An 11,173-nucleotide genomic window follows, 5' to 3' on the forward strand; every position below is an offset into this window, starting at 1 on the left:
AGGGAATTTTAGTGGGGTTTTTAAGGGTAATTTTAAGGGTAATTTTAACGATTGGCCTTTACGAATATTTTCTTTTAATTTGGTTTTAATATGGATATTTATTGTACTGTTGTTTTATAAGGCTGTTAGCCGCCCTGAGTCCGGTGAGGAGAAGGGCGGGATACAAATTAAATTATAAATAAATAAATAAATAAATAAAACCTCTCCTTGATGTGAATCAATGAATCAGAATAGAGCTGGAAGGGACTTTGGAGGTCTTCTAGTCTAACCCCTGCTTATACAGGAAGCCCTATTGGCTGTTCATTTGATATAGATTTCAAAAGTATGGTTTGCTTTGATGAAGGTAGATGTGAAGTTCCCATTTGAAACAGCTTTATAAAACTTTGCAAACTATGAAACCTTTACCAGAGATGCAGATATGTCATTATACAATAGTGTAGGAATTGGGTTTCTGTTCATGCACTATGGGGGATACTGGCCCTTATATGATGTAAAACATTTCAGTAAACAAAAGCATATTGTCCCCATGTCCCCATGAGCCAGAGTATATTTTTTTTCTGTAGGTCCCGTTTAGGTGAATTGTGCTGCCCTTTTTGGGATTTAAAGTGCATATTTTTGCAATGCAGAGTAAATGATGCATGCATATTATATGAACGTTCATTCTCTTTTGAAGCATGAAATCATGAATGACTAAACATTTTATCATACTTTGATTCAAGTACCCATGCACCCAAAATATACTTTGATTTCCATTATTCTTTTTCTACTTCTGCTTCTATTCCTACTTAAAGAGCAGTTGTCGTGCTTCTGTAAAGTTCAGTGTTGGTAGCCACTCATTCTTCTCCAGGAGTATTACGAACTTTACTAGTAGGAAGCTTGACAGTGGGGGATATACTGTGATTTGATATACGCAGTTGTGAGATTAAAACTTGTATTGCATATTTTTCATGTTTACAGTCCATTTGCAATTCATAACGAATGGATGGTTTTTAATATGATATCGCCAGGCAGCAATTTATTTTGTGTCAGTTTCTGAAATCAGTGCACTGCAACCCACAAATGATGATCATTTTCTTTTTGCAGAAGAAACAAGTGAGTCAAACAAAGATTCGAGTGATCTCTACCATTCTTTTCATCCTGGCCGGATGCATTGTTTTTGTCACCATTCCAGCTGTCAGTTTCAAATATATTGAAGAATGGTCAGTCCTGGACTCTTTCTATTTTGTCGTCGTCACTCTGACCACAGTTGGCTTTGGGGATTTTGTGGCAGGTGAGACATTCCAACAGTTGATTGATTGTTTGATTGATTAATTGAAGTGAACTATTGTATGTCTCATTTATCAAGAGTAAATCTTACTGACCTGGCTTACAAGTAGCGTGTTAAATTTGTAGGGATGAAAACTACAATATTAACTCATAAATATCTGCTTTTGTCAATTAAGTGAAGATATGCTTTCAAATTGGAAACTGAAGGCATATAATTGTTTTGAAATTATTTTTTCTAGCCAGTAATAAGAAAAAAAAAAGATAGGGGAAGGGAAATTACATTTGTGCTCTTGCGAGCTTCTGCATTGAAAACAACATATTGGATTAAATGTGATATGATTCAATTTTGATATGAATCAGAGGTTATTCTGATCCTCTTATTTCTATTGCCATTTAATTTCCATTTCTTTCACTGGGTTGCCCATGAGTGTCACAAACTGTCCTTTCTGTTACTCTCCCAATATTGAAGGTAGGAAATAATGAGAAAAAATAACAAATATCCTTGGTTTTTTGACTGTTGTACTGGGGGCATTTACAGATACCTTTATTCCTAGGGAAATGCTACTAAATATTAGCTAAATTACTCATTATGAGTGAGATTCCAAATATTAACAGTAAAAGGAAGGATTTTTCAGAAGCAAATGTCCATATCTGCTGTAAGAAATAAGAGTAGTAACACAAGAACCAGGAAATCTCACCTTAAAGAGTGCTATTTGCTCAATAAAGATCAGGTGCCTTTTAAGACCATCAAAATAAAGCCAATTTCCATGAACTAGGAAAGGCAGGAGAACATAAACTTTGGCGTATAATGCATTTCTGTGTATATGGCTTGACTTCTGCCCACAATAATAAAGGCAGCAGACAGACAGACAGACAAAAATTGTGTTCTGCCTGGAAAACCAATGTCTAAGGATGAAATACTGGAAGAACAAAAGATTTACAGTTCTCTGTGTGTAAAGTTCAATGGCCTGTGACTGCTAAATTTGCCCATTTACTCTTTCCAAAATTATGGGAGGAGAGGCTTTGCCTAGAGAATGATACCAGCTCTCTTGCAATGCCACTGACTGTAGATTAAGTTACCAGCGCCTTGCTCCAGTATAAGAACCAAGTGTCAATCCCAATGGATGTATTAAGACATATCAGCTAACTCAATGGGTAGCTGAGTTAGCTACAGTGTCAGATTCAGTCAGTTTGCACCAGTTTGGCAGAACTGGTAGCTAATTTTTTGTTGCCTAGGCCCAGAATGGATTTCCGGAACCGGCATCCACACAGAGAACTGGTTGTTCACATATTTGAATCCCACCACTGGTTAGCTGATATGTCCTAATCATAGGCAAATACTTGATGGTCCCATATCAGTCCCCATCCAAGGCCCTATAGCTATTGATATTTGATGCCAATCACTAACTGTCCTATTTGAAACATAAAATAAGAATCTGGAAAGGTGTACTGCCCTTTTCACTCGATGTGTGTTAAGACCTAAAGATTCCCATTGATTTTTCTTGCATAAGGTTATAATTGACCTGATAATTGAGAAAGTTGCGAGATGGACATTCCCTCTTCAAATGTAGCACAAGAGTTTGGACTTGGATATCCATATACTTTTGTGATAATTATGATAATTATCAGTGATCCTGTTCAATAGGTAATCTACTATATCACCTCTGACAGGAGAAGTGTTCTATGCAAATTCATGCAACTGATTCCAAATCTCTAGTACGTTGCTTGGGAGCAGTAAGTGATCACAAGCCACAGTCAGAATCCATAATTGTGCAGGTTTTGTAAGGATGTTCTTTACTCAGTTGATTTATAATTGTCCTCAGTGAGCAAAGAACCTATACCTCGAGCAGTAACAATTAGTTCACATAGACACTTAACAATTTCTCTAATTACAGAATCAAATTGTCTCCCAAATATTGTTGCCTGCCCTGCAATATTTTATATCAACTAAAGCTTGTAAATGACCTTCAGGGGCAGCCTTGAGGAGAGGATGTTATGAATGTATGAATGACTGTCATCAAGGGTTGCCACTCTAGGAATGGTTGCAACTATACTTGAGCAAAAGCCCTTCTAGCCACAGTTGTCACCTGCTCAGCAAAGCATAACTGTGAGTCTAGAGAGCCTGCAAATTGTGAGCTAGCTTGGAGCAAGGGAGTACAATTCTGTTCAGACACAAAGATGAAATTTCCCTGAAATGGTTAGGTTCACAAACCCAAAGCCACTTGGTTTTGGAGAAGTCCAGTCAGAGTTTATTCCTCTCAGTCCAAACCCTGACAGCCTCTAAGCATTGGATTGCACTTCCACCATCAATCACTTGTTCAGCTTGGGAACAATGTATAACTGGATATCATCAGCATAATGATTATATTGAACTCCAGGCTGACAGGTACCTTATCTTGAAATTGGAAAGAATAGAGAGAGAAAAGCTCCCTGAGGCACTTCATCGAGTGGAGATGTCTAGGCAGATGGAACAGTGTTCCCCCACTCCAGTCCCTTGGAGAAGATAACCATGGTCAATGGTATCAAAAACTGCTGAGAGATCAAGAAGAACCAGAAGGATTGTGCTTTCTTGATCCAGTTTCTCCATAAGTCATCCAAAAGTATAGCCAGGTAAAATTGTGTAAAATAGAATGAGAGAAGGCTTCTTAAGCAGGAGCACACTACAAGCTACTTTACAGTGGAAGGAGACATCCTTTTGCTCAGAGAACCATTGATTACTACTTCAGTAGCAATGGCAATAGCACTTAGACTTATATACCACTTTGCAGTGCTTTAGAGCCCTCTCTAAGTGGTTTACAGAGTCAGCATATTGCCTCCAACAATCTGGGTCCTCATTTTACCGACCTTGAAAGGATGGAAAGCTGAGTCAACCTTGAGCCAGTGAGAATCGAACTGCCGAACTGCTGGCAGCTAGGAGTCAGCAGAAGTAGCTTGACTCCTGTCACATTTAGCCCAAACATTCATTTGAATTCATTGTAGTAGACAAGGAGAAAGGGGAAAGGAAATGTCTACAAATATCTCATGTGGAATCATTCAGGTAATAAGTTGGATCTTCTAAAGCAGATTATAAAAAGATACATTTGTGAACAGTGTAAAAATATGATAAACTTGAGAAATCAGCATGGCTGTGTCAAGAAACAAATCTTGTCAGATCAATCTTTTCTCAGTTTTTGATTGGATTCCTAAATGAGGAGGGGGTAGCTGCTGTCAACCATGAGACTCTGCTGGCATAAAAAAAAACTATCCCTAGTTGATGCAACTGGGCCCAAACTAGACCTTGTTGATGCAACTGGGCCCAAGAGGTAAATGGCTGATGGATCCTGCTAGTTTTCAGAGTTTGGGGACTTTCTTTATTTGTGGTTCACCCTAATTACACACTGGAATAAAAGGGCATCCAGAATAAAAGTGCTGGATTTGATTGTGCTGGAGTGGCATTTGCTGCAGAGTGGCATTCGTGACAGGAAACTGGACTGAATTAGCTATAGTAGTGCAGTGGTTAGAATGCCATACTGCAAGCTACTTCTGCTGACTCTTAGCTATCAGCAGTTTGGCAGTTCGATTCTCACTGGCTCAAGGTTGACTCAGCTTTCCATCCTATCAAGGTCGGTAAAATGAGGACCCAGATTATTGGAGTCAATATGCTGACTCTGTAAACCACTTAGATTAGATGGAGTGACAAGAGGCAACCAATTACGAAAACCATAAAATAAGCAAGCTCTGTAGTGGAATTATTTTTCATTTGCAGTGTTTCTGTTTAAAGCTATGGACTTGGAAGGAACTCCTTTCCACTTTCCTAACAAGATGGTATACACTTTTATCTAGAAAATCAGGAAGAAAGCAGCATCTTGTATTCTGCACAACATCTCATTTGTAGGATTCTAAACTAAAATTCATGAAAGTTACTCTGCTGTCTGAGATACAGAATAATACTGGTCAATGGCAAAATAATCTAAGCACTGATGAAATGAATGATTAAAATAGTGATTCAGAAACATAATGAAGAATAGTTCCATCTTTCCTTTAAAAACACAGTTTATAAAATATGAAATATCTTAATGGCACAGTGGGAGAGAGCAACACAAAACCTAAATTTGATTTCATTTCATTTACATTTAAGTGTAACTAAAATAACTAACNTAACTAACTAACTTGATTGTTTTCCAGGTAAATATTATATGATTTCCCTCTACTGTCTTACTGCTATGTACTGTATGATGGTAGCTTTTGAAGGATCTCATCTAAAACTTTCAGCGATTAGATGGAGTGTTTGAGCCTTGGGCTATACACTCCTGCAGTAGATAATTGACATTTGCAAATTTATACCAGAATCAACTTCTTTATGTTTATTGGTTTGGAAAGGAATTTGTCCTGTTAATTTGTTGGCAGCAAGGAAGAAAAATGACAATGAAACACAAAAATATTGCACTGGCTTAGCTGGAAAGTAGTAGCATTTATTTTATAATGTCTGCTTATTCCGTGCAATGTATCACTGTTAACTGTTTAGTGATTTTCCCCTGGGACATGTGATACATGATCAGAAGAACATCATCAGCTCATAGAAACAAGGGCACAGCTGCTTGCCCTTTGTTATACCTTGACAGCTGTAAAGCCATAACAATACATCTGTTGAAAGATAATTGAAACCAGAAGCAATATTTGAGTCTTTGCCAACCTTTCTGTGCTTGGATTTGTATATGAATCTTAAATCATTATAAGCATGCTCATATACAGGCTACTTAGAATGCACCTTAAAAGATTCATTGCAGTATTTCAAATTGCTAACAGGCTGTAAAAATGCACAAGGTCAGGGAAGTAGAAGATGAAAGACTGAACAACATTATAAAAATAATGTGCAGCTGTATTTAAATAAGTGACATTAACAGCACACACACACACACACACACACACACACACACACACACACACACACACACCTAAATTCCAAGTTCTCTTGTCCATGTATGGATTGTCCCATACATGGACGAGGCAAGAGAATTTGGAATTGATATGGTGTAGAATAAATGTAGGGGTGCCAAGTGACAGCAACATCAGGAAGGAGTATGAGAAACTGGAGAAATACCTGAAGGAGGAACTTGAGATGATGGGGCCAAGGTTGTCCTAGGGTGGTAAGAGCACTTGGGATTGTGACATCTAAACTGGAAGAGGGCTCCAGGAACAGCATCAGAGCTTTCTGTCAAGAAGAGTGCAGTGTTAACAACAGCTAAAATACTGTACAGATACTCCCAGTCCTCTGGTAGAAGATGCAAAATTTAGGAAGATATATGCCGTAAGGGTGAAAAGGGAATTTTTATATGTTTATGTAGCAGTCGGGCCCATTAAATTCAAGGAAACCTGATCCCTAGTGAATAAATGCAACAATGTAAGGCACTCCTTATCAGTGAGTAAAACTATTTTCTTAAACATATATAGGACTCTACTGCAAATAGCATTTTTTGGGGGACATGGCTTTAGATAGAAGACATTCTGCAAAATATTGTGCCGATAGCTAGCTCGTCTTCTATCAAAAATGAAAATTATCACAAAAAGGGGGAATTTCCATTGCAGGTTAATACATCTTAATATTTAGTTATAAATAAAATGAATATATTGATAATTGAAAATTTGTATCTTATTACGTATTCATGAGCAAAAACCTTTTTGTCAAAAATATAAGTGTTCAAACAGTCAACAACTTACTCTGATAATTCATTATTTTTTTGCAATAATTTTATTAAAGTTTACAAATACAAAGACAAAAAACTAATACAAAACAGAAATGCAAAGAAAAAGAAAAAATAAAGAAAAAAGATATAGAAAGAAATGACTACCTCCTCCCTCAAGATAAGTACAAACAACTTCAGTAACTTTTCACCTTCTCTGATATTCCAAAATATCTTAAAAATTCTTATTTTTTATCAATAAACAAATTGTAAATTTTCTTCAGTCCTATCATAAAATCAGTTAAATTATCAGAAATAATAACGTACATATTTTGACCTTAAATAAATCAGACTTATATTGCTTTACTTTAAACACAGTAATTTATCACTTTCTCTAAAAATATAGCAACAAAACCTTCTTCCCATATCTTATACATTATCTACAAACAACTCTTCAAAGCCTCTACAATTAGTTAAAAAAGTTAAAAAAAGATTAAAAAATTAGTTTAAAAAAGTCCATTAAGACTTACCAAAAACAATTCATATGTTTTAACTTCAATAAAATGAATCTACTTTATATTGTGTCTGTTTACCTTTAAGAAACTTGATCTTTATTCTGAGCAGCTTACATTTTAAAAAATAGAAAAAAAATTTAAAAATACCAAGACAGATCACACTTCATATGCCACAAAACACAACCAACAGAGGTTCCACTAGCATCTACTGCAAAGTTTGGAAGTATGATCAATTTTTAACAAAACCCTGAAATACCAAACAGACAAGGGCAATGCAGATTTGATATGCAAAATATCTCTGTGTGCTGACAGCACAGTATGAACATATTGTGAATGTTCATACTGAGGTGAGTTAGCCAATGGTCTTGCTTAAATATTGAAAATAATGTGGATTGGGAACAATGGAAATGATAAAGTGTAGTTTCACTTTTGAGATATGTTTGCATATCTAAATGTGTTCTTGTGATTATTGTTGTTGCCATCCTCATGGTCATCATCATCTTACCACCTTAGGAGGAAATGCGGACATCTCTTACCGGGAGTGGTACAAACCCTTGGTATGGTTCTGGATCCTCGTGGGCCTTGCATATTTTGCTGCTGTCCTCAGTATGATTGGAGACTGGCTGCGGGTTCTTTCAAAGAAGACTAAAGAGGAGGTAACTATTGACAAGTAGCTTATATTACAGGATTTTTTGTGTCATGTTATGACTGCTTTCCATTCGAAGTTTACTCCATCAGTACTCAATACAACATATAACAAATTTGGGGAAAAATCCAATATCTTAAAAAATACCTTAAAAAAGAAAATAAAACAGAGACAAGCCAAAGAAATTTAAAAACAACATTAAAACAATTAGATATGTATCAAAACTTTATCAAGAAGATTATAGACTGAGGGTCAAATTTAACTTTGAGTGCTAAAGGCTGCACTCAGAAACTGTCATTTATTGGGTACAAAAATTCTAATTGAATTCAGTTAAATTAGAAATTCATCTATTTCATCTCATGAAAAATTGATACATTGGAGTATCAGCTTTTTTTAAAAAATAATAATTTAAATTATAAATAATTTAAAAAAATTATAAATTATAAATTATAAATAATTTAAAAAAACAACCAACTAATCATGAAACTATAACTCTCAAGCAGCTAGTAAGTAATGGTATATTTAAATTTTTGAGATTTCATAAAAGGACTATAATTCATAAAGAAAATAGTAATTGTTCATTCTTTGACTCTCATGCCCTTGCAGACTCTGAAGCTTCAGGAGAATTGTGTCTCTAGGAGATTATCTTTGTTGAATCAAAACCTATGATTCTGAATTACCAACATTAAAAAAATCAGAAACTAAATTTGAAGAATATAAAAGAAATTTGGAATAGAGAATTGAATATTGTCCAATCAATGGCTTCAGGTTTTGAGGAGTGTTATATTTGTTATGACCTAAAATGCAGCAAAAATTCTCTTTAGAATCTCTTGAAGACCACAGAGAATATTCGTAGAACAATTGGCTCTGAGCCTTTTTTATGTTAGTGATGTAATAAAATACAAGGTACATGTGTTATGGGTTTGCAATTCTTTGTTGGCTATTATTACTATGGTGAACCGAATTCTTTTAAGGCAGTTAAAGATTAAAACTATTAATGTTTTGTTAAATTTTACTTTATAATTCTGATTTCAGTCTAAAAATATTAGCATATATTGTGCTTGCACTGTTGTGAAAAAGTGATTAATCAGTTCTTAGACTTTCAGTCAGATTTGTACCAAAGGAGAGTCAAGGTGGACAATCTAATTCTGTATGGCCTATATTTAACTGAATCATAATAAAAACAAATACATATACACATGTGTGTGTTTGTGTGTGTGTGTGTGTGTATATATGAGTGTGAATGAAAAGTAGCAGCCCAAATCAATCCTAGATGTTTGTTGACATCCCAGTCTAAAGCTGAGATAAATTGATTGGCCCAAAGTCAGCTTCTGTCACTAAAATATTAGAATCTGGGTCTAACTATCCAGATAGAAGTATGACAATGTTTTTAATTTAATTTTTATATTTTTAATTTCCTTCATTACTTTTGCTATTAATGTAATATGGAAATATTTCTTTATTATATAGGAAATTAGTCTGTATTCAGAAAACTGAATAACAAACAAAAGTAGTCATCCATTAAAAATCAAATAACGTTTGATTCTGCTAATTGTTCATTAATTCAATCTACAATTGGGTGAGCAATTGTTTGCTTATTTACTTAATCATTTTATATGACTGTCAACTTGCAACTCCGAGCAACTAATATAGGATTAAAATGAAAAATAATCAACAGGACAAAAAACAGCAGAGAATATAATACAACCAAAGTCAACACAATAATAGTCTCCATCAATACACAAGAGGCTCACCTGACAGGCTGGCCCAGTGCCTGGGAAAAGGTCCATGAAACAGCAATCCAAATCTCAGGGGTTAATGCTTTTCATAAACGTCCGTTTAATTCTGAATTTATTCTGAATCTTCCTCTGTTATTTTTGGTTTTCTGTGACAGGTTGGTGAAATAAAAGCCCATGCAGCGGAATGGAAAGCCAATGTGACAGCAGAGTTCAGGGAAACACGGCGGCGGTTGAGTGTGGAGATCCATGACAAACTTCAGAGAGCAGCCACCATTCGGAGCATGGAGCGCAGGCGTTTAGGTCTGGACCAGAGAGCCCACTCCCTCGATATGCTGTCTCCAGAGAAACGTTGTGTCTTTGCTGCCTTGGGCAACAGCCATTTCAAGGCATCATCTCAGGAAAGCATCAACAACAAGCCTAACAATCTGCGCCTTAAAGGATCCGAGCAATTGAGCAAACATGGGCAGGGGGCGTCTGAGGACAACATCATCAACAAGTTTGGTTCTTCATCCAAGCTGACCAAAAGGAAAAACAAAGACCTGAAAAAAAGTATCCCGGAAGATGTGAGAAAAATCTACGAGACCTTGCGGCACTACTCCTTAGATGAGGAGGAGAAGAAGGAGGAGGAGGAGGAGGAGGACTTGGAGAAGGTGTGTCACTCGGCACACTCTAGTACTGCCATTCTTACCAATTGTATTGAACAACACATGGACCTGGAGAATGGCATACTCCCCACTGAAACCAAAGAAAGGGAACATGAAAATAAATCATTACTTGAAGACAGGAATTAAATGTAGACCATTCTTTGACTCTAATGAGCCAGTGTTAGTCTTTTATATATGTACATGATCTATAAGTGTATGTATCAAGACACGTGCCTTATACAGACCTAGTTCAGTCTAAATTGCATAGCATCCTAGAATATTTCACTGTGCCATAATGACCGAAGCTTGCTCTGCCAAAAGAAATCACAGATAATACACTGGAGAATGGCATATGAAGGTGGAGTATTGACAGTGTCAGCCTACACTGTATGCTTACAAGGGGGGGGAAATTCCAAAGGAAGATGGTAATGCAACTGGAAAGGCGAACAGCGTGATAGGAATGCATGAGAACAAAGGCAGACGCATTAGAAGATCATTTGGGAAAGGAAGCAATGGAGCTGGCATGAGTCTTTCCAGTGGATTGCAAGTTCCTTCTCTCACTGTTGAATACTTTTGATTCAAAAGTAAAATAAGAGGCTGAACTGTCAACTTTAAGGCAGCGTTTCTGTTTTGGCATAGGATCCAAGTATGAGTGTTCCCTCATTTTATGTTTTGAAAAATCAATGAGCCTTCAGTGATCCCT

The 11,173-nt window shown here is 36.2% G+C and overlaps 1 protein-coding gene across 1 annotated transcript in view; it reads left to right on the forward strand.

The window, feature by feature from the left end:
- The window catches only part of KCNK10 (potassium two pore domain channel subfamily K member 10), a 16,341-nt gene extending 5,724 nt beyond the window's left edge, over positions 1–10,617 (forward strand). The window contains exons 4-6 of the mRNA XM_015829262.1: positions 1,084–1,270; positions 7,955–8,097; positions 9,982–10,617. Coding sequence (XP_015684748.1) covers positions 1,084–1,270; positions 7,955–8,097; positions 9,982–10,617 — 966 coding nt within the window. The remainder of the gene's footprint in view (positions 1–1,083; positions 1,271–7,954; positions 8,098–9,981) is intronic.
- Positions 10,618–11,173: the final 556 nt, after the last annotated feature.

This window comes from Protobothrops mucrosquamatus, unplaced genomic scaffold, assembly GCF_001527695.2.
Source record: "Protobothrops mucrosquamatus isolate PMUCROS unplaced genomic scaffold, P.Mucros_1.0 scaffold5714, whole genome shotgun sequence".
Taxonomy (NCBI): Eukaryota; Metazoa; Chordata; class Lepidosauria; order Squamata; family Viperidae; genus Protobothrops; species Protobothrops mucrosquamatus.